Raw genomic sequence first — 25,601 nt, 5'->3', positions numbered from 1 at the left:
TCTGGACCTGTTCCATGAAAACTTAAATATCTCTTAAACTACGACTCATATGATTGTTTCGTTTCTTCCATATGAAAGTAGATTCATCAAGGTTCAATTACATAATCTATTCACTATTTAATTCCATTCCTACTATTTTTAGTGATTTTTCAAATTTACAACACTGCTACGGTCAGCATCTGCCTTTAAGGTAGACTTTACCTATTTCATAGTTTCCATGATTCAACTAGCCCTTTAGCATATATAGCACAAAATATGATCATGATTAACCATTCCAATGGCCAATCATTGCCAAGCATATCCACTCCTCTCATTAACCATATACATACAAAATGATTATAACACTATGCTCAAAATATATAAGCCATTTTCGCATGGCTATCCAAATATATACAACACCAAGGTACTTGACTAACAACAAAAGGGTAGTCCTATACATGCCATTTTCAGAGTTCAACCAAAAGTGTACCAAAAGGGCTTTGATAGTGTGGACGACTTCGACTTTGACAATCCCGAGTCCGATAGGTGACGAACCAAAATCTATAAAACAGAGAATCAAAGAAACGGAGTAAGCATTTAATGCTTAGTAAGTTTTGAGCAATGAAATTAGGCACAATTGAAGTATAGCATTCATATGACTAAACGGATAATTTCATATACACACATTCTCAAAATCATACCTACTTCACATTACCAACCCTTATACTCATACATAAGAAATCAACTTAACCAAAAGCCGGAAGCTCATTAATCGACTGGGCGAATACTATTTAAAAAGAATCAATTAATCCAATGCATATACGAAACATACCTCATCGTTGGGATTTTACGAGCATATTAATTGAAATTATTACAGCAAAATCGCTCATTCCCAAACCAAGTACCTTCGGGATTTAACCGGATATAGCTACTCGCTCAAATGCCTTCGGGACTTAGCCCGGATATAGTAGCTCGCACCAATGCCTTCGGGACTTAGCCCGGATATAGTAACTCGCACAAATGTCTTCGAGACAGCCCGGATATAGTAACTCGCACAAATGCCTTCGGAACTTAGCCCGGAATTAGTCACTAGCACAAATGCCTTCGTTATCATCCGAATATTCATGCACATATCAGTAAATCGTGACACATCCTTATTTCATTTTCATAACTAGAATTCAAACACAAATCAATTATTAAGCATTCCCATTTTCGGCTCAATAGCCACATACAAACAGCATGATTGGTTTGCTTTGTGACATGATCTCTATGCACATACGGCTACCCATCATACGTATAGACTAATCAACTCAACATATAATTCAAGTAGAATCATTATATCACCGTATATTTGTTATGATTATACGTCATGACTTAATCAAATCGTAAACTAAGTTTCATTACTCGAAAACTTCCCTCGGATGTTGTCGAACGATTTCGACAGCTATTCGATCACTTTTTCCTTCCCTTTATCGGATTTAGTTCCCCTTTGCTCTTGAGCTTAATTTAACAAATAAATTGATTTAATCATTTGAACATCAAAAAGAGAAACTCAAGGTACTTAACCCATATATACATTAGACATTAGAGTCACATATATATGAAATCATGATTCAACTCAACATATTAGCCCACACTCTCTTTTAGCCGATTATCTAAGCCAAGATAAAAGCATCAATATGCTTGCCTCTAACCGAATACATGCAACATCAATCTACCTCATGTTGCCGAATATGCATGTCTATGTTGAGGCCGATTCTATACTTAGTACATTCTACGAATATGGTTACTTGTATTGACTAAATACCATTTTGTTTCAAGTTCAAAACTCGGCTAATACCCATATATACACTAGCAATCAAATATTAACATTTGTACTTCACCTTAATAGCTAGCTTAGCAAACCTTAATTTAACATATAATTGTTCATAACACAATTAAAGCATCCTCTCCATTCCATCAATTCAAAACACATACATTAACCTAATATCAATTAACTAAGCACTTTAACAAATTTTTTCTTTAACTACACACATTCGGCAATGACAAAGACAATTTAACAAACCTTAAATTCAACTTATAACAACATATACTCAATATTCAAAGCATTTAACATCACTTCATCATGCTTTTACATCATGGCCGAATGCTCCTTTTAACCCATTTACCCTCACAAAGCATGAATTACATCATCCGACTTACAAGCTTACAATCCCATGAATTTTAACCTCATAATATCTATCCAACTCTCATTCATTAGCTTCTATCATCAATCTCCAACAACACTAAATAAAAATATACTTCGTGGGTCTAAGGTAGAACCAAGAAAGGAACTCATAAATATCAAGATGTAAGCAACTACCATTGTTCATCTAGATTTAGCATGAAACAACAACCATCACCCTTATTAATCTCCATAGCCGAAAACCTTACTCATTCCACACTCAAAATTTCAACATGGGTTACAAAAATAACTTGATATCTCACTCCATATCAACTAAAATTTCAAGAACTAGTATAAACTTTCTTACCTTAATATTGACCTAGGATAACCGAATGCTTCACTCCCTTCTTCCTCTTTTCATTTCAGCCAAGAAGAACCGATTTCTTCTTTTCTTTCTTCCTCAAGTCACTGCAATGGGGGGGAAACATGGATGAGACAACTTTGTTTTCATCACCCCTCCCTTTTTATTACTTTATTACTAACCTTTTATTTTATTCTTTCTCCCATAAAACACTAACACCAAATGTTTATAATAGGCTTTAACTTATAGCATGGCCGGCCACCATCTTGTTCTTTAGTTAATTTGACATGCAAGTACAATTATTTTGCAACATGCATAAATAGGCCACTTTACATTTGCCTAGCACATTTCTAAATTTTCGCATATAAGTCCTATTTAATAAAATTCACTTACAATTAACAAAATTCCAATATGAAATTTTTGTACATGCATACATACATATAATAAGCATCAACTATGACGGTTAATTATTTTTATGACTCGATTTAGTGGTCCCGAAACCACTTTCCGACTAGGGTCACTTTAGGGCTGTCACATTACCAATGAGAATAGTGACACCAATAAAAATTATTTTATTTAAAAAAAATTAATCATGAGTCAATGATTAGGAGAGATGCCGTCATGGATGTGCACCGTAAAAAATGAGCCATTTTTATACAAGATTTTACACTTTGAGTTATTTTGCTAATTAATCGATTCATTTTCGAAAAATAAACTAAAACGAAATAAAAGTCCATGTTCATCCTCGCCTCGTTTGTTGAACATTGACCAGGTTTCAATTGGATGCGCTGAATGACAGGTGATACCCAAATTTACAAGCGAAAAGTCAAACCTACCTCAAACGATGCTACGAGGCGACTGAGGATGTCTCCTTACCATCTACTTCCATTTTCCTACAAAATCACCCTGCAAACTTTAATCCTTTCCTAATATCTCCAAACTAAGCTGAGCTCTCCCTAGAGGAAAAAATCCAATGGAGAATTCAACTCAGGAATCCCACCTCCGATCCGATAACGCCGTAACCTACGAATCACCCTACCCACTCTACGCCATGGCCTTATCTTCCACGCCCGCCGTCACCCATCTCAACTACCAACGCATCGCTCTCGGCAGTTTCATCGAGGATTACACTAACAGAGTCCACATAATCTCTTTCGACCCTGAATCACTTACCCTCACAACCCACCCATCTTTGTCGTTCGACCACCCTTACCCACCCACCAAACTTATGTTCCAACCCCACCGGAAATCCCCTTTCTCTTCCTCCTCCGACCTCCTCGCTTCATCCGGTGACTACCTCCGTCTCTGGGAAGTTGGGCACTCTTCTATCGAACTTATCTCCGTTCTCGACAACAGCAAAACCAGCGAGTTTTCTGCTGCCTTAACTTCCTTCGATTGGAACGACGTTGAACCCAATAGAATCGGAACATCCAGCATCGACACCACCTGCACCATTTGGGACATTGAAAAAGGCGTTGTGGAAACCCAATTGATTGCTCACGACAAGGAGGTTTACGACATCGCTTGGGGTGAAGCTAGAGTTTTCGGTTCCGTTTCCGCTGATGGGTCCGTAAGGATTTTCGATTTAAGGGACAAAGAACACTCAACTATCATCTACGAAAGCCCTCAACCGGACACCCCTTTGCTAAGATTAGCTTGGAACAAACAAGATTTGAGGTATATGGCTACGACACTAATGGATAGCAATAAAGTTGTGATTTTGGACATAAGGTCGCCTACTACGCCGGTGGCTGAGTTGGATAGACATGGAGCCAGTGTCAATGCGATTGCTTGGGCTCCCCAGAGCTGTAAGCACATTTGCTCTGCAGGGGATGATACGCATGCCCTTATTTGGGAGTTACCAACTGTAGCTGGGCCTAACGGAATCGATCCTTTGTCTATGTACTCGGCTAGTTCCGAAATTAATCAGTTGCAGTGGTCTGCTGCTCAGCCTGATTGGATTGCCATTGCCTTCTCCAACAAAATGCAGCTTCTCAAAGTTTGAGGTTCCCTGCTTGAAATGTATTCAACTCTCATTTTTGTTGCATATACTGCTCACGCTTGTAATTAGGTGGGAGTTAAAAACTGTAGAATCAGTTTTATTGGCTGATAATTTTGTTAGTACTTTGTAAGACCAGCTTTAATCTACAATTATTTGTTAGGTCCTCACAACAAATATGAGACTCGAATGCATATTTGGATTTTGATTGAATTTGGTTATTGATATCATATATATATATAACGCTAATCTGGCTAAACTTCTATTTATAAATAGTAACTTTTAAAAGATTATAGAAAATGATTTCGAATTTGCATGAAGGGAAAATAGGAAAAGAGTGACGCTGCATGATTAAACAAGAGAAGCCCGATATTGATTTGCTTTGGGCCCGAACTGTGGAAAACGTTACTATATGTACGTGGTGTTGGCTCATCAAAGACTGATAAACAGACAGGAACAGCGCGATTTGACCGTGACCGTTAGTCTTGGGAATTATGCCACAAAAAATCGTAGCATACAAGGAATATGGAACAGAATAATCAATCTATCTGATCATCTCAAAATTTCCACCGCTTAATTTCCAAGACAAAACCTTAACCATCAAAACCCAAACATTCTTTTTCTTTTCTTCGGCGTCACTTCTGTTCCTCGAAATGGGCAAGATCATTGATCATCCCCTGCAACGCATCTTCCTTGTACATAGACACAACACGCAGTAACATGTCAAAGACGCCAGAATCGTTAAACAATGCCCAAAATAACACGAAATCTAGCTTGGGTCCTGCCAAGCCAATAACTACTCTGCCTGACCTATTCCTAACTGCAGTTTCCCTGCTTTTTCTCTTCTCTTCCCCTAAACCCAACCATACCCTCTTCCGCAAATTCCTTCCTTTCCCCCCAAACGCACGCCGGTTTCCCAAAATGACCACCACATGCCAATCCAGGGCATCCTTTGCAACCCCACAGGCTCTCTCTGATTGGCTCAAACCCCGGTTGTCTTCTGACTCGCTGGAGTCCTGGGGGGTCAAACCTGGAACCAAAAACCTCCACAACCTCTGGCTGGAACTTTCCGAAGGTGAGACATCGCTTGTCGACTCCTCCCCTCCACTCCGTACCGTTAATGTCGTTACGGTTCGTATACTCGGTAAAGGTAACCTTGTCCTCGTCGAATCTCGACAAGAATTGTCGGACGGTAGTTTTAGGGATCGGTTTAGGCCGTTGTCCGAGAAAATGAAGCCCCATGAAACTACCGAAGAAGCAGTGACTCGAGCAGTAAAAGAGGAGCTTGGTTCTTCCAGGGTCGTGAGGATTGTGCCAGGGTCTTATCGAAAGAAACTGGAGGAGCGAAATTCGGTCTCGTATCCAGGGTTGCCGGCGCGTTATGTTTTACATTCGGTAGAGGCGTGGGTAGAAGGTTTGCCTGAGGAAGATTTTGTTACTGAAGAAAAGGAAGAGTACGAGGATGTTGATGGGACAAGGAGATTGGAGAAAGCGGTGTCTGTAAGGAAGCATTATTGGAAATGGGTTTGTTCTGATTCTCTTTGCTCCTGAATGGATGCGAAATTTTGGTTGAATTACTTGGCATCAAATAGAAAGGTTATAGATTTCCATTTTCTTGTTATTTGAGGTTAAAGCTGAGATGCTAAATAATTAAAAGTAGCTATCTTCGTGTAGTAAAGAAGAATATTTGAACTCTATATGTATATACAAATCTCTTCAAGTTTAGCTGAAGTTATGATTGTTGAACCACTTTCGTCTTTAATTAGGAATTGATTTTGTAATTGACAAGAAGCAAGTGGAATTGGTGAGCTTTTTCTTGTATTCAAACTTTCACACTAGGCTTGCTCACTCCTTGGAGCATAATATTGACTGCTGAGTTTTGTACAATTGTAAGTGAGTAGGATTTAGGAACATATAGAATGGTCTTTGTGGATTTTGGCCTACACAAGTTTTGCCTGTATCAGCCTCGAAGTTAAGTTCAGTTCTAACAAGGCGAACTAAGTTACATCTTTGATCGAAAAGAATTTTCGATCGCTGTTTGGTTTTACGTCTGATGTGAGAAGAACAACTAAATGCAATACAGTCCTATGGTTCTTGATGTGGAACCCTCTTGCTCTCTTTGAATGGTAGTTAGCAAAATACACTGATAACATCCAGCATAGAGATTAAGGAACTTTCTGTGAAGTTTTGAGCTACTTGATGTTCAAGATTATTGCAACTGATTAGGCGAGCAATGTTGAAACAATCTCTCCTCATATAAATATATATACACATATTTTTACACTAAACAAATAAACTATGAACCTTCATTTTCTTATTCATACTCAGCCAGGCACTTGCAAAGCAGATATTGTCGCATTACAATCCCTAAGTTTCAGTCTTTCTGATAAATTATCAATTCAGAGAATACATACAGTTCATATAACAATGAAAATTATAGAACATCAAGCTGATACAGATAGAACTAAATAGCTTTCAAGCATATAGTTAAACATCATCTCACACAGCGGTGGAGCACTGAGCCGCTTGATTTGAACTCAATGGAGCTGTTGGGGCATTAGGTCCAAAGGACATAACAGAAACACAGTTAACGTTGAAGCGATATCGGCCGGAAACCCAAGTCCCAACCTTCCACCTGAGTTTCCCATTTACCTTCAGGTTGAGGACTATTCTCCCGGCAGTCTGGTCATGTTTGACTTCGTAACCAAACGACAGAGCCACAGGCAGCCCTGTTCCTTGTAAAGATGTTGTTAACAGGTTGCTTTCTTCATGTCCTTGGTAGAAAGGTGGAAGAAAGCTGTCAAAAGTAATTTGTTGGCCTTTATATGCAGCGAATGCTTGTAGCTCATCGTAGTAAATACCAACCTTTTTATTCGGATTTCTGGAGAGCAGTGTGAATTGGATAGAGGAGTTGAGAAGGTGAGTGCCGGAGAGGCTGAGTTGGTATATATCAGCTTCCCTGAGGGCGAACTGAGGCTTTGCTGGGTGAAGGGTAAGCCAGATGAGGAATATGAAGGCTAAAACTATGGTCAAAAATGCAGAAAAGGCAAAGAATAATTTCTTATAGGACTTGTCAATGGTTAGTCCTCCTTGCTTGGCACAATGTTCTGGAGATTTTGAGAAGACTTGAGACATTTGCAAGAGGGGAAAGGGAAGATAGAGAAGGTATAGGAAGCCTAGGAAAGGAAGCCAAAGCCAATGTGCTTTATAAAGGGAGAAGTTGGAAACAGAAAGCAACAATTATTTTGGCTATCATACTTTTGACTTCACTATCTAACTTCTCCAAAGCACCTTTAAAATCTAATTTTGTAAACTATGGTACCATGACTCCTTTTTTTCAATTTTCTTTTAAGATACCTATATTTCAACATATATTCTGTTGATACTAAGTACAAGGAATAAATAAGGAGGAGGTTGTGGTGATCAGAAGGAAGCTGGTTCACCTAAATAGGCAGAGAACAGAGAGAAGGTAGTGAAAGCTAAGGGTGCTGGTTGCACAGAGTAAGAGTTCAGAGATTGCTTAAGGGAAGAGCTCCCTTTCTCATTGTTTGGGAGAGTAGTTATAGGAGAGGTCCTCTTGTTTGCTTGCATGATATTGCAAGATGGTTATCATCATAAAGTACGTGAAGCACGTGCACAATGAAGCCCATTATGTCATTCATTCAAGCAATACGTGAAAACTGTTAGTACATATTTGTTCAGCTGTAGATAAGTATGTATGCATTAATTTTGCTTTCTATTAACCAAATATTCCATTACATTTAATCATTTATCATGTATTTTCTCTCATTTTCATTTTCCTGTTGGTACGGAGCCAAAGGCTGCTACTTGGTGATTACCAACTTTATACACAACCAAATTACAAATGGCACATCACCTAAGGATGTTGAATATATCATGGTGTCCAAGAGCGCCCCATTTGGATCATTGAATATGGTTGCTTGATACTATATCTCAGATAACCATGCAACAGGCTTGAATTACAAGTTTTATACACTGACTACATTACAGGAAGATACGTTTTAGTATATGCAGAAAAACACGAGGATTGAGAGGGGAAGGATATCAACCAGAATAATTGAAAGGAAAAGTAAGGCTTTTAAAAGAGCTTTAAAGAGAGAGAGTAGTCATAGCTTTTCAAGTCAATTGGAGGCAAGTGAATTGAAGTGATGTCTCCTTTTTACGCACCTTGTTTAGTGAATGCAAAAATGGATTTCCTCAACATATTTAACAAAGTCAAAGTTACAATTTACAAAAAAGAGAATTATATTTTAATTTTTTTAACAAAGTCAAAGTTACAAATTGCAAAAAGAGAACTATGTCAATAAAGTTTAAATTCTGATCGATCATTAAAATGTAAATAAAGTGTTTTAACCATTGTTCTCGTGTTGTTGAAAACATATTTTTTTTTTGTTTTGAATTAATATTATAATCAAAGATATTAGATGGGAAATCATAATTTTTTTTTCAAAGTTTGTAAATTTGAAGTTGTACTATAAAGTTTGTTATATTATCGAGAGATAAAGGGACATGAAGAATCTGTAAAATTGACCTTTTAGGAACAATGGGGGAATCAACCATCCTAATAATTTTTGGGTGTCTTTAAGTAGCCGCTAAGAAAAGGTTATAAATTATAAACAATATTGGCTAATGGGTTTATAGTCAATACATGAACAACCTTTCTCCTCTATCATAGCCATGGATTCTTCGGCTAAGTCAGGTTTGGTAGGGAAATAAGCTAAGGAACCCTCTTAATTTTGATCTTTGAAAGGGGTTCGGAGATGTTTGAAATTAGAGAAAAGGAGAAGGGTTTTCGTTTCAAAACAACTTTCTTTTTAGAGTTGGAGCCCTTCAACCAAAGAGTGTTTAAATCAACGTGAGGGTGAATTCAGAAAAAAAAAATTAAATTAAAATTTTAATAGTTTAAATGTTTATAATTTGTAAAGTATTAAATTAAAATTTTATTATTTTTAAAAAAATCAAAGTGTAATTTTATTTTTACTAATTTAAAATTTAAAATTTTAAAAAAATAAATTAAATGAACAATTTTTTATTTTAAGGGACGGGAAGAAAAGCGACTGATGGCCACCACTATTGTTATTGATTGTTATTATTATTTTTGATAGGAGAAGGGTCCAAGTTAGTATTAAGGACTAAAATTCAGCAGAGAAGTCAAGATATTGTGTTAGAGGTTAAGTTAAAATTATAAAATTTTAGAGAGGTTAAAGTTAAAAAATGAAATTTATAGAAAAAGGTTTTAAATTGTTTTTTTTGAAAGGGTTAAAAATGTACATTTTCTATTTAATTATAAAACTAAAAAAATTAAATTAAAATTTTAATAGTTTAAATGTTTATAATTTGTAAAGTATTAAATTAAAATTTTATTATTTTTAAAAAAATCAAAATGTAATTTTACTTTTACTAATTTAAAATTTAAAATTTTAAAAAAATAAATTAAATGAACAATTTTTTATTTTAAAGGATTGGAAGAAAAGCGACTGATGGCCACCACTATTGTTATTGATTGTTATTATTATTTTTGATAGGAGAAGGGTCCAAGTTAGTATTAAGGACTAAAATTCAGCAGAGAAGTCAAGATATTGTGTTAGAGGTTAAGTTAAAATTATAAAATTTTAGAGAGGTTAAAGTTAAAAAATAAAATTTATAGAAAAAGGTTTTAAATTGTTTTTTTTTGAAAGGGTTAAAAATGTACATTTTCTATTTAATTATAAAACTAAAAAAATTAAATTAAATTATTATTTTTAAGATGAGCAAAACTTAAATAAATAAATAAATAAAGAAGAAGAAAAAGAAAATTTAGTAAAGGGGGGCATGATCAACCGCACCCATATTAAAATTAAATTTCAATAGAAGACTTGATAATACTAACGCGAGTCTTACAAGTGTTGTGACATTGATTACTTTTGAAAGACTTGATAATAATACAAGCCGTACAAGTCTTATGACATTAGTTACTTCTCATCTAAGTCATTAATTTGCTAATGTTTTAGCAGAGGAAGGAAAAAGATATTAAGCATTTTATTTCTCTTATTTTATTTTTGATAGTGGATTATGGCTGGCTGAAAATCGGTTACAACACTTCACTTTATTATCTTACAATATACTTTTAATCATTGTTTGAAAATATAATTCGTGATGTATTTATGAAGGCTAAAGACAAAACATCAATTTTAAAAAGCTAAAAATTTAAAATAATATACATTTTATTTTAAAAAAAAAAACCTAAAATACAATATTATTGAAAAGATAATAACAGCTCTCAAAAAATTGATCTTTATCAATTACATAGACATTTTAATTATTTTAATTAAAAAAATTCACCAATGCTTAGAGTCACTAGTCGTTTTCCTAAACAAGTATAATCTGTATGGTAGTGGATATTGGCTAGTGTAGCAGGCCTAACTGGCAAACTGGCAAGTAAGCCTTTCTGCTTTGCCACAATCAATAACCATATCAAGTCTATGTTATATGCCAATGAAGTTTTTAAAATTATTGGTATGAATATAAAAATATAATATTTTAGATATATATAAAATAATTTAAAAATTAAATATATTTTATATTTATTCTCAAATTCAACAAAAAACATTAAAATTATGGTAATCAAAATCGTATTGGTAGAAGTTATATCAACTCATTCCAATATCAAATTGTTCATGTTGTGGTTAGCTGGAATATTTAGATCATGCATTATTTTGGTACTCAAAAGCTCGTGAAATCTTACACCATGCAAGATTTTAAAAATTACAATCCTCATCTTATGATCTCATATTGGGTATGCATAATTCTTAAGATGACATGTTAATAGGATGGACATTAGGCATTTTGTGGAAGATATGGTTCCACAAAAACTCATTGTTGAAGATTTACTTCAGTTATTATAATAAAATAATCTAGTTAATTTTAGCAAGTTTTGATTTGTTCCTGATTTTTAGAGATTATGAATCTTTTAGTAGCATATTAGTCAATGGTAGTTGAAATTTTTCCTATATAAACACTAGTTTTAGTTGAATAAAACAAATACTTTTAATAAAAGTTACTTCAACTTTCCTCTTGTCTTTATTGTTTTCTTTTCACATTAAGTTTTTTTCAAAAGCTCCAATAAATTGGTATCAAAGCTAACTTCTTGAGGAAATTGTAATTAAGGGCAAATATTTTGTCTTCTTTCTTCTTTTATGGATTCAAAAATCCCTTTCACGACACTTGCATCACCCATTTTCAAAGGTGAAGGTTACCAAGTTTGGGTAGTAAGGATGGAGGCTCATCTATGGGCAAATGATTTCAGGGAAGCTATAGAGGAGGATTACGAAGTTCTTTCATTAGCTGCCAATCCGACTATGGCGCATACCAAGAATCACAAGGAGAGGAAACTAAGAAAATCAAAGGCAATAGTTACATTATTTGTTGCAGTCTCATATGAAATCTTTCTCAGAATCATGACAATGAAGTTAACCTTTGAAGTTTGAAATTGCTTGAAGGAGGGGTATGAAGGAGATAAAAGGACTAAAGGTATAAAAATGTTGAACCTGATTAGAGAATTTTAACTCCAGAAGATGAAAGACTCTAAGACGGTGAATGAGTACTTTGACCAATTGCTTGGAATCGAAAAAAAAAGTAATATTACTTGGATCTGAATTTCCTAATTCCAGATTAGTTCAAAAAATTCTTGTAATTGTTTCTGAAATATTTGAAGCTACTATTTTCTCTTTGGAAAAAAACTAAAGATTTGTCAAAGGTTAGTTTGCCATAAATTGACGAATGCTTTGCAAGCACAAAAATAGAGAAGGCTCATGAGATCTGAAGGGTTTGTTGAAGGTGCATTATTTGCGAAAGCATAGTACAATCGAAAAAGAAAGGGTAAGAAACATGAAAAAAACAAGAAGGGAATATCAAAATCTGATTCTTCAATTGCAAATAAATGAACAAAATCTGATTTACTTCCTTGTAAACACTGTGAAAGAAAGGGTCATCCACCTTTCAAATACTAGAGAAAGTCATACCAGTAATGTGAAAAGTGTCAGAAGATGGGGCATCATCAAAGAATTTGCAAAAGCCATACTCAAAAAAATACTGCCACACAAGTGAATTTGCAGGAAAAGAACATTACTCAAGTTGCTTATGAAGAAGAGGAGAAGAAACTCTTTGTGGCTACTTGCTTTGCAATATGTCATTCTAGTGAAAAGTGACTCATTGACAATGGTTACACCAACCATATGACTTTTGATAGTGCTCTTTTCAAAGATTTAGATACTTTAGTAGTTTCCTGAGTAAAGATTAGCAATGGTGAGTACATTGCAATCAAAGGAAAAGGCAAATTGCAATTAGAAGCATTTCAGGTACAAAATTTATCAAAGATGTGTTATTGTACCTAGCTTTAGTTAAAATTTTTTTAGTGTTGGCCAGTTAATTCAAAAGGTTTCAAAGTTATATTTGAAACAAATCAATGTTCAATCAAATATGAAAATGACAACGATGTATTCAAAGTAAAAATGAAAGGGAAGAGCTTTGCACTTGATTCATTGAAGGAGAAGCAAGTTGCATTCTCTGCCACAAATGTCCATGTTGAAGTTTGGGACAAAAGGCTTGGACATTTCAATCATGAAACTATTGAAAATTTGCAAAGAAAGGAATTAATTCAAAGTCTCCCTTATTTTGAATATTAAATTCTAAATTGCAGAGATTGCTCACAAGGAAAGCAATCAAGAATTCCATTAAAGCAACCAACGTGGAAAGCTATTGAAAAGTTGTAATTGATACACATTGATGTGGCTGGACTTCACAACACTTTATCTCTCAATGGAAGTAGGTTCAGAACAACGATGAGGGTAAGTCAGAATTTTTGGCGATACTGTACAAAAGAAGGAACTTCTAGTTGTATTAGCTAATGTAATATTTATTTCGAGTCGTTTTCCCAATTACAAAATTGGGGAAAATAATCATATTGCAAATGCCAAAAGATATCCTAAAGTTCTATCCATGAAGGAGATAGTTGTATGTGAGACTACATTCTTGTTAGAGCAACAACATTGCCTTTTTATTCGTGACCTTGCTAATAAGTTCGAGAAAGGGTTAGCTATTGATGCTAAGTTGTCTAAAAAGGCTATAATAAAAGAGGTAGCATCATTGGGGAAACATGTTTATTTGAAAAATTTAAAGATGAGCTTGTCTTTAAAAGGAAACGTGGCCGGAAGAAACAAAGATGATGTAAAGGAAGCTATTGCCATGGTGGACGCTCTGGCAGTTCAACTTATTCAAAGAGAAGTCTAAGCATTCAAAGAGAAGTCTAAGCATTCTCTAATACTTCAGAAAGAGCTAGTAAGAAGCAAGTTTGAGTTTCTTAGAAAGAAACTTGCAATTTGCAAAAACAAAAGCAAGGAGGAGTGTTGAAGCTCTCTCACCTTCAAAAATGGTGAATTAAACCAAACAATGAAGAAATGGAGAAGACGATAGCATTTACTAAGTTTATTTTAGTATTTATTTATAATTTAACATTTTACCCTTATTATTAATAAAAAATTTCAATAAAACTTTGTCCATAACTATCCACTAACTTAATTATGATATATTTACCATCTAATTACATTAAATTTATTTTCCATAGCCATTTAGCCTTTTAAACTAATATATACTCACTTTTTAAACCTTTATGATTTAGTTTGTTTTACCTAATTAACCATTTAAACTTCAAATTTTCTTAACGAAACTTTAATACGACCTTAATGTACTTTAATACGACCTTAATGTAGACCTTAATGTAATCATGTAGACATTAAATTAATAATAGAATAATAAATCACTAGTCGAAATTATGATCCCAAAACCAATGTTTCCAACACCACTGAAATTAGGTTGTTATAATGGTGGCTATGGCATCGTGCGGAGAAAATATGAAAATAATGGTTGGGTGCGTACTAGGCAATAAGGGGCAAAACTTATGATGATGAGTTTAGGTAAATCTCTATTGTTGAAAAAACCATTACCTAAAAGTGAAGCCTTTGTGGCTGAATCTGTTATAGGTAAGCCTTTGTTGCTGAATCTATTATATGTGAGCCTTTCTGGATAAATTTGTTATATGTGAAAGCCTTTGTGGCTGTTCTCTGTTACATGTAAGCCATAGTGGTGAAACTTGTTATATGTGGAAGCCTTTGTGACTGCTTTCTATTGCATGTGAGCTTGTCTGGTGCAATTGTCAAAGTGAAGACTTGTGGCTGATTCTGTTATGAGAAGAGCCTTCGTGGTTGAGTCTATTGAAAGTGCCTTCGTTGTGAAGTATATTGTATGTATCTAGACGCCCTTGTGGCTATCTAATGATATATGGATACCTCTGTGCCTATTTAAGTCAAGCAGACACCTTTGTGGCTATCTATTGATCAAGCGAGTGTCTAAAGCTTCTGAAGGCAAGTGAAGACATCTGAAGTAAAAAATACTTCTTAGTGGCACAGTCTGTGAAATAACCTTGGGACAAAGATTCAATGGCAATACCAAAGTGGCAGACTCTGAATAAGTGCAACAATCTGGCTGGTAACAACGAAAGAATGGCGAGAAATACATGATGATGAGAAGCGGACGGAATCTTCCTTGACCACCAATAGGAAGGTGAAATGGAAAGTAAGTTACCAGTACAACCTGTAATTAAGTCGTGCGATAACGACTGAGGTAAGATTGTTTACAGAATATAAAGGAGTCAAAGGTATTTAAAGATTTAATATATGTTCTTGCTGAGTTTAATGAGTACCTGTTTGGTTTCATAGAGTAATGTGTAATATTTATAATTAAAATGAAATGATAAATAAATTTATGAATACGCTTATTAAGTTCTTGTGAACTTATTATGGATACATCTAATCGTAATATATGTTAGAAAGATAAGAGATGAGAGACAATGTCAAGGCCATGCATAAGAGTGACAGTCCATGCTGATATGCATACATAGAAGAAACATATTATGGTAGAGTTACGGTCCACGCCAAAGGAAACTAAGAGAGTGATACGACTAGTTAGAAGTAATGGTTACACACGAGTTTATACAAGAAGCCTTATGGCGAAACTCAAGTCTGCGCATAAGATGTAATACTCTGTATAGTGATAGAAATAAGACGAAAACAATAGTTGCATTATTCAAATTGTAAACGTGATTTTACACTGTACAATAAGTTATACATAATAAGAATACACTATGTAATTCAGTAAACGAAAGTAGAAAATTTTATTATGTCGTTGCTCGTCTAGTACATAGGCGAATAAAAGAGTCTAGGTTACATCTGTTTTAGTAAGTGACACCCAAAACTTGGATCCGGTTGATCCGGTTGTGCTAAATGGGTTTACAGTATCTGCCCATGTGTTAAGTAATTGGCGTATTAAGTCAGCCTGTGTTCTGTTCACACCATTAGGTGTACTAAGATCATCATTTAAGTCCTTTTGAAAGGTTCAATTGTATTATAAGTAATGATGTATATGATTTCTCTTTGGAACTCACTAACTTTGTATGAACTTACTCTGTTATCTTCTCCTTCTCAGGCTTGCTAACTGAAGAAAGACAGGGCCTGAACCCTACTCTCAAAAACATTTTCCGCATCCGAAAGCACGATCGAGCACCAGTGCACCGACGAGGCCACACCGATTTAAGGGGGCGCACTCGGGACACAAGGCACGATTGAGGTCCACCACGCACCCCGAAGGGCACGGGATGGAGAAGGGACGGCAACACATCCATAATTCCATCTGGCTTAGGTACGCAGCACAGGATCCCGATCGCACCCCTTGAGTTCGATTACAACAAGGGGAGTTAATGAAGAGGAGTGCGGCTCGACAGTTCGATGCGAGTAGCATGGAGCCTGCCAATACACACAACCAAAACACCACTCATATGCCTATTGCGTACTAGTAGTAGCGCCCACGCACACCGCCCAACAGCCCACCCAACCGAATGGTAGGGGAGCGGAAGGAACAACGAACGAGGGCGCACCACAACCGCTTGGCACGAGAACTACGAGGGGAAAAGTCCCACCGGGACTTGGTCGAGCCAAGACCGAGCCTACAAACTCAACTTACACCCCCCAGTGGGCCGTTGCCGTCAAAGGGACTTGGTACTGGGGTCGCGGGCAGTTTCGAATGCGGGCAAGGGTTGATAAAAGGACTATGCCAAAGGGTTACTACTATTGTGAGTTATTTGTTTTGTTTTGTATCATGCATGACTCTTGGAGGTGGCGTGTTAATGTTCTTTTGAAATGATATGTATAATGAACTACTATGTTGACAATACTATGTTTTTATGAGAACCTTATCAAATTTCAATGCTTGGATTTAAATTATTATATTTCGTTTAATAAAGTTTATTTATTTGAACTTGTACGCCAAATGGTTTGCTCATTAATTTAATTTGCCAATGATGACATTTAAACCTTTGCAATGTAATAACTATTATACGTTTTATATTTATAATTTTGCAAAATTTTATAAAGCTTCCACCAAATATTTTGCTACAAGTTAGTCAGATTTTAAGTTGTGACACATTATACTTGGAATCGATTATCGGGTCGGGTTTGACATGTGATAAGTTTAATTTATTATATGAATTATTATTCTTTTTAAATTTTGTATTAATATTTTAAATTAATTGTGTTTTAATATAGTTTATATATCTCTTATATATTTTTGCATAGTTACATTTAGTATGATACACATTATATTTCCAACTCTCTTTTTAGTCTTTGGAGTTTCAAGCATTTTGAAAATTTCAAATGTTATAATTATTTTTAATTTCATGGTTACATTTTAATTAATTATACTTTGTTTTTCCATCAATTATGTTTTAATTATATACATATACAAATAAATTCATTTATTCAAAATTAATTTTTTATTTTTTAGTAATTATAATTTTGTGTGTTAATTATTTTTATTTAACAACCAATTATGACTATTTTATGTTATAATTTTGTGTAAGAAGGTAAATTTACAATGCTGTAGTTTTAATTGTGAGGTGATAATTTTGGAGGTTATGATTTTATGTTTTTGAGAGATTATAATATTAGAATTGTTTCAATTAATTGCAATTTTTAAAATTTTGTTAGAGTTATAATTTTGTGTTTAACTTTTGTTTGGAGGTTACAATTGTATCTCTTAAATTATTTTGAATGTTATTTATTTATTTATTTTTTTTGTAGCTTAAGTTATTTTGGGGGTTACAAAATTATATTAGGTATAAAAAGTCATCTTTTGGTTTGTTTGTTTGCAAATATTGTTTTCATAGTAGGAATATACTTAAAAAAGAGTGTTTGGGTGCATGTATTTCTTATGGATTTAAGTTATCGGTTAAATTATTTAATTTGACTCGATTTAATATAAGTTAAATCTAAATTATTCTTAAATGCAGTAAAAAGAAAATGAATTAAACTTGAATAGTAGTTGTATAAAATGCATAGATGGCTTGATTTTAAATGGTATGAGAACCTTATAAACTTCCCTTCTCTCATGTTTTATGCATACCTACCATACCTTCTAACTTCTTTAAAGGCAGCCAATTAGAGATTGAAATCTTGGTTTAAGCTGTCTGCTATCAGTGCATGACAAAAACTTCGAGATTTGATTAATCAACTGAAGTTGCAGAATTTTCAAATTTATTCAAGTTCTAAGTCACATCTGACTAATAATGTCCATAACAGAATCACATTATTCCTTGCACTAAAACATGCTGATTTTACTGGATTTCTTTTTCAAAGGAATAGACCTAACCTCTTATGATCAAAAGGGAAAAAAGAAGACAAACCTCTTGAGTCTCAAGTAGTTTAGGATGAACGCAACTCTACCTTTTATATATATATTCAATTAATAAAATGTAATTACATCATAATTTTTTTAAGTCATGTTTAGTACTATAAATTATAAATACATAACTACACAATTTTAAAATCTAAAATGATATTAGTTATTATAAAAGTTACTAATAATACTAAAGAAAAAAATTTCCCTAATTACATAACAAAATCCAAAATTAAAATATTGTATAAAATATGACAGTCCCAAAAATATTTGACAATATGATTACTAATTAAACTACTAATAAAAATAAATATTCTAGGCACATTTATCTAATTACTCTAGTATTATGTTTTTATTGAATTATTCTTTCTCTAACATTAAATATATAACCATTTTTATGATCCATTGAAAAATATAATATATCTTTTAAGATATATTAAAAAAAAAATGCAGCAATCTCATGATGCTATATACCATCTAAACGAAACAATAGAATAATAACATATTGTGTTATTAAAATAGATAGGCGAATAATTATTGATCCTTAGTGTTAAGAATAATCGAAGAACACTGAATTTAAAACAAAAAAATAAAAATAGGACCAGTAAGTATTGATTTGTTTTTCTCCTAAAATCAACATCCAAGTAAACAAATCTGCTTACCCTTCAATAATCAAATACCTTTCATAGCCAACAAGTTTTTGTCTTATTAATGGGAAAAAATAATATACGTAAACCACGTGTCATTAACGCCCAAATGAAAATATCACTTATCTCGTTTACATCAATCTTATCGTTTATTTGGTTGGAAATTCTGATGCGAAAAATTTTGATTCCTTTTGCACATGAAGAATATAATTATATTAGACGAGCTGAGTTGAAGTGACTTCAGCATAATCATCATAAAGTTTGTGAAAAATTTTACTCAGGAGTTCGCATGTAAATACATCCATCTTAAGGTCTTGAAAACGTTATTGCTGTCATACAATCAATAATTCAGTTTCCTTTTCTAAAGATATATGTAACTCGATTTATCTAAGAACGTTGAATAATATCTCTAATTGCATGTACCATTACTGATTGGTTGGACTCCCCTGACATCGCTTGGATCAAATGAATAACTACCAAACTGTCTATCTCAAGCACAACCCGTTGGAGGCCTAGACTATAAGCTATTTGGAAATCCCCTCCAAAGCTCAACGTTAAGTGTCGAATAACAGCCAATATACTTAGAGAACCCCAAAATCCAAGTACCAAGCGTTAAAAATTTTGATTTTTAACCCTCGTACTTTTACAAACAAATAGTACATTTACAAAAAATGGTACATGATAATAAACCTTTTTTTTTCCACAATGTGATGTTTAACTTTTATAGGTTTATATATTTACAAAAAATCTTAAATTATTATACGTTCTTTAAATAAGCTTTTATGTTTTTTAGTTAAATAAATCTTAATTTATATTTTTTTATTCTTAAAAGCTTTTAATTTTAATATTAAAGTAAATTTTTGAATTTTTAAATTAATTTGCATTTTATGCAAATGTGAATTTAATGAGAATAATTTATTAAATAAAATAAAATAATATTTTTTTGAAAGTTGTTATGCTTGCTCCATGTATCCCCTCCACGTGTCCTTGATAAGCAGACCACGCCCTATACATATCATTGTTGGGTGAACCTCAACAACAAGTGAATCTAAGATTACAGTCATGAAAGACTATTGCTAATTCACCTTCACTGAGCGCACATGGGGGTCTTAAAATCATTAATTACCCAATTTTCTTAAGAAATTATATTCTTGACTTAGGACATCACATCACTGTCATAACTCTATTATCAATAGGCTTAAGACGCATGGACTCCTTTGTCCCACATATATAAACTCCAACACAAGACTTGAGAGATGGAGGAAGACAGAAAAATTTCTCTACCATCCAAATTCATTTAGCAAAACAACCTTGCCGGACAATATACTAAGTGGCTCTCCACCCTAACCAAGGTGAACCACTTTCACAACCACCATCGTCTCCTTCTTTGTTGATTTACTAGTCAACAATTTAGTGCGGTAAATATGGACGACAATGGCCAACCTAGGTTCTAGTGTTCTTGTAACACCCCATACCCAACCTGATCGTTGAGTTCGAGCTATAAAATATTACACTCGTTGCTAGAGTAGTTACGATCAAATCATAATTTGATTAACAAAATTAAACATTTGATTATAAGTACAACAAGTATATAATATGATATGTAATCATTTTTGGGTCTTATACGAGCTTATGAAAGCTCTAATGCTAACTTGAGGTTGAATTAAGACTAAATTGTAATATTTACAAAATTTCAGGTTAACGTCGTGACGTTTAGGGGTTTCTTGTTGCGATGCAACATACTGACTAATTCTCATCGTAATGACCCATGCTCGACATTGCGTCATGGCATAGTGGCTTGATATCGTTGTGACAACATACGCTCGACGCCACGACGTGACAAACTATTTTTGCAAAATGTTATATGATCAACAACTTGCAATTTCCTATCAACTAAAACTCAAACCATAACATATTTTCTAGCCAACAACATGCCTCCAATGGTTTCAAATTCAAGTCATAGCTCTTTCTAATATATAGACATTCCATTCATTTCATCATTTTCATCCAAATACCTAAGTTAATTCACCACACTAACCATTAAGATACTTGTCATATGAAAACATGCATATATAAATTCATTACCATTTACCATATCAGTTAAATTACATTTTATATATTAGCTAACATTATGAAAAACTAAGTTACAAAAATCAACATATAATTCTTTCCAAAATATCAATTCCAATTCCAAAAGTTCATAGTATCATACTAAGCCAAAAAAAGGACTCAACCTAAGTACATGTCATACTTAAAACAAAACAAAACTTATTCAAACTTTTTTGAGTTGGGGACCATTGCTGGATGTTGGATCTGCTGCTCGAACTATTGGGAATCTACTATACATGCGCATAGAGAAAACAAATCGTACACTGAGCAAATACACTCAGTGGTAATTTCTATATTTCAAGTCACAAAATAAGCATATTCAATATAAGAATTCAATAGAAATATGCTACAATTCAACTAAATCAAATTTGCATATTCAATATAAATATATCATTCTCCTATGGCATTTCATTTGAGAATAAAACTAACATTTATATTATCCACTCTATTAACAAAGATTTAACATATCTAATTCATTTATTTATATATACAATTATGTACCAAAATGATGTTTAATCTCATTTTCATTCATATTTTATACAACTTAATCAATTCACATTGTCATTTATAGACACATATGCTTATTAGTTTATTATGATCAACATTTCATATCACATTTCTATCATTTTCGAGCTTATAAGCTCATTTAATACAACCGACCCCTAGGGCATATTTTTAGCCATTTCGTATGGTCTTTCACATGATATCAAATATCATATTCCATATGTGTGTAATTATACCAAATCAATTCACATATCATTTCAATCATCCATATAGCTAAATCATGTTTATATAAACTTATTAACTTGACTTGAATTTCAATATGGTTTGATGGATTAATCAACCTACATCTCAATTTGGCATCGCAGTGCATCATCGGATATACCGATGGAAAGATACTGGCACACATAGTGCATCATCGGGCAAATCGAAGCAATTATACTAGCACACGAGGTGCATCATTGGATGAGTCAAAACAATTATATTGGCCCACATAATGCAACATCAGATAAATCGAGGCAATCAACTGTCACATAAGTGCATTATTGGATGTATCAAAGCAAATATACTGGCACGTAAGTACATAATCGGATAAACAGAAGCAAATATATTGTCACATAAGTGCATCATCGAATAAACCAAAGTACAAACATGTATAGTTAATACGGTAAACAATTTCCAATTTCATTAGATAGTTCAATTCACATTTTATCACTCTAAATTCATCATCAATTCACCATTTGAATACAACATAAAACATGTTTTAACTCAATTTCATACTAAGTACCACATATAAATTAAATCATGCTATTTTTCATTTTATTCAATTCAGTCCTCTTTCTCGATTTACTATATCAATCACCAAAATTTATGTAACACCCATATCCCGTTTCCATTACCGGAATAGGATACTGGATGTTACTAGTCAAGTTGGAATAGTCAATATGATTTACATTCAATAATCAATTCAATTCCATAATTACAAGTAATATTCATTATAAAAGAGATCATTTGGTTTTGGGTCTTAAATCGAGCTTTTGAAGATCTAAAAATAAGTTACAAACATTTAGGGACCAACTTGGAACAAATCAGAACTTTTAGGAAAAATTCAAAAATTTTCGAGTCAGGGGTCACACGGCCGTGTGACAGAGTCTAGCCCATGTGGCTCCAAACATGGCCGTGTGGTTAACCTACACGCTCGTGTGCATGAACCGTGTAACTCTTTAATTTGGATTACACGGTCGTGTCACAAGCCGTGTGTTTTCTGTGTGATATCTGCACCTATACTATTTAAAACACGCTATGGGCACACGCCTGTGTACTTTACACGACCGTGTTGTCATTTGTGTCCCAAGCCGCGTGAGCCCAAAAACGACCCATTTCATGCAAAGGTTTCATCCATTTCCTTAGGTACATAAAACATTTTCAACAATACAATTTTATAGGTCATTAGACACCCTTAGTGGCATCCAAAACATATAATAGAATCAATTCAAATGCTTAACCAATGTGCCATGATTGACACCTAATACTTCATGACAAAACACTACCATATTAATACTTCACGACAAAACGCTTCCATACTAACATATACAAAGCACACATACATAATGAATTTTACTTTTATTTCATCACTTGCCACAATTCAATATAGGGTCATTGATTTCATTTAAATCATTTAAGCAAACATGCATACTTTCTTAGTTATTCAACCTAGCAACATAAATTTAAAGATATCACTTGCACAACTAGGATTCAATATCACACATATAAATGAGTTCTAGTACATGCCATATACACCAAACTAAAACAAAGTCTACCAAATATATTGTAACACCCCATACCCTTAACCCACGACAGAGCGGAATACGAGGCATTACTTAACTCAATCTCATGCACACAAACATTGCCCAAGTCATCGAGACTTGATCCAAATTAGAACTTTTTCAATTTCTACTTAAAACTTCTTATTATAGGCCTACGAGCCTCAAATCGACCATTGAAAACTATTCGGGATCAACCCGAGTCCTTAAACCATTTATAAAAAATTTGACTTTGAAATAGGGCACACACCTGTATAGAGGGGCAACACGCCTATGTGGCCATTTCAACATGGCCATGTTGATGGCCCGTGTGGCTCACACGGCCTACGTAATATAGAGACACGCCCGTGTCCTCCACCTGTATGGAATTAATTCTAAATGCACACCTACAGGGGTTTTCACACGACCATGACACGCCCGTGTGCAAAAACATGGACATTCTGTTTCTAACGTCAGTATCCCCAAAATATCACACGGACAATGCACATGCCCATGTCTAGACACACATGACCGTGTCTCTGCTCGTGTGTTTACTATCATGTATACTGACTTGAAACTTTTACGTGCAGGGGACACACGGCCAGACCACACGCCCATGGGACAGACCGTGCGTCACACACGGTCTAGACACACGCCCATGTGTCTACCTGTATGGACAATATAAGGCTATTTACCAAGCCTATTTGCTACCCTTACTTACACAACCTGCATAATAGCAACCACAATCAAGATAAGACTATCCCATGCAACCAAATCAGCCACAATAAATAACATTCCATTTGTGTATTTTACTCATCTATGAAAATAACATCTTTACATATAAATCAAAATGAATATTAGCCATCATTCAAGGCTTAATACAAAATGAAGAGTTCTCAACCAAAGCCAACACATTTGGCCAGTTTTTAATGACACAAAAATAACAAAGTCTAAGCCCTATACATGCCATATTCAAAAATATAAATCAAATTATACCGAAAGCTTTGATTTTTTAGTGTGATCGATATCTCTGACTTCCGTGGATCCTTGAGCTAGATAGGCGACACTATAAAAAAGTGGAAAAGGAGAAGGAGTAAGCATAAAGCTTAGTAAGTTGCACATAAATAAATATACAACATATTTTTACCATTCATCAACAAGTATCATAATACACAAGTGGCTTTAGCAAAACTTACTCATTAATATTCATTACACCTCATATAGCATATATTGAGCTCACATTTCATACATACCATATAGGTACCTATACCACTCACAACACGATTATACTTTCCTAGTTAACTTTAAATTATACTTTCACCGTTGAACTATTTAGAACATTATCGGATACTCATTTAGCCTTAAATAGGGGGTCAAACATCGACGCCATGTCCGAGACATGGTCTTATACAAGTTCTAGTATATCTGTGCCGATGCCATGTGCCAAACATGGTCTTACACTGACACATCTCGTAGTCGATGCATGTCCTAGACATGTCTTACACTAGCTTACGTCTCGAGGCCGATGCATGTCCCAAACATGTCTTACACTAGCACTTGTCTCAATGTCGATGCCATGTCCCAAACATGGTCTTACACTGGCTCTCATAATGTGGCCGATGCATGTCCCAGACGTGTCTTACACTAGCTCACACAAGTGACCCAAATGCCATGGCATGAATATCCGATTTATTTCTTGAGGTTCATTCGGGAATTCTAATATCTCTGTTCTCATCATATTATCTCATTTCCAAAATCAAGCAATTCATGCTATAATAATTCAAATACAATTCAAAACATACATAAGCAATGTAGTTGTATTATTTACATACAACTTACCTCGGACTACAAAATGTGGCGACTAGTCGATTTAGTCGATTTGCTTGGCTTTCCCCCGGTCTGGGTTTGGATTCAGTATTTTTTGATCTATAATAGAAAAATGCACTTATTTATCCACTTTATCAATCTAGGCACTCTACAATTCATAATTAGGCAAGATGACCAATTTGCCCTAGATTTTTGCAAAATGACCATTTTACCCTTAAGTTCGAAAATCAATTTTTATCGAATTTCTTCACATCTTAAGCCTAGCCGAATCCTTTTATTCTTATAGAAACTCCAAATTCTCACTATTTCACATATTTAACATCTATTTTACAACTTGTGCAGGTTATTTTAAGTGTTTTCATGCTAACATCTTTCACAAAAGTTGGTTATAAGACACCCAAGACTCATTTTCTTTCACAAAAACTCAGCA

The 25,601-nt window shown here is 34.1% G+C and overlaps 3 protein-coding genes across 3 annotated transcripts; 2 read left to right on the top strand and 1 right to left on the bottom strand.

Annotated features, from left to right (window-relative positions):
- Positions 1 to 3,341: 3,341 nt before the first annotated feature.
- LOC107948000 (protein TRANSPARENT TESTA GLABRA 1-like) lies at positions 3,342 to 4,711 on the top strand. The gene has a single exon (NM_001327538.2). It carries the CDS (start codon positions 3,478 to 3,480, stop codon positions 4,507 to 4,509), a length of 1,032 nt encoding a protein of 343 aa, NP_001314467.2. The 5' UTR covers positions 3,342 to 3,477; the 3' UTR covers positions 4,510 to 4,711.
- A 69-nt stretch (positions 4,712 to 4,780) lies between these two features.
- LOC107948009 (uncharacterized) lies at positions 4,781 to 6,284 on the top strand. The gene has a single exon (XM_016882497.2). It carries the CDS (start codon positions 5,224 to 5,226, stop codon positions 6,052 to 6,054), a length of 831 nt encoding a protein of 276 aa, XP_016737986.1. The 5' UTR covers positions 4,781 to 5,223; the 3' UTR covers positions 6,055 to 6,284.
- Positions 6,285 to 6,797: 513 nt separating this feature from the next.
- On the bottom strand, positions 6,798 to 7,835 carry LOC107948018 (NDR1/HIN1-like protein 26). The gene has a single exon (XM_016882503.2). The coding sequence runs from the start codon at positions 7,636 to 7,638 to the stop codon at positions 7,003 to 7,005; it is 636 nt and encodes a 211-aa protein (XP_016737992.1). The 5' UTR covers positions 7,639 to 7,835; the 3' UTR covers positions 6,798 to 7,002.
- Between the last annotated feature and the right edge of the window lie 17,766 nt (positions 7,836 to 25,601).

The sequence above is a fragment of the Gossypium hirsutum genome, chromosome A08, assembly GCF_007990345.1.
Source record: "Gossypium hirsutum isolate 1008001.06 chromosome A08, Gossypium_hirsutum_v2.1, whole genome shotgun sequence".
In the NCBI taxonomy this organism is placed as follows: Eukaryota; Viridiplantae; Streptophyta; class Magnoliopsida; order Malvales; family Malvaceae; genus Gossypium; species Gossypium hirsutum.
The sequence above is the reverse complement of the archived record's forward strand: the minus strand, read 5'-3'. Positions and strand labels throughout refer to the sequence as shown.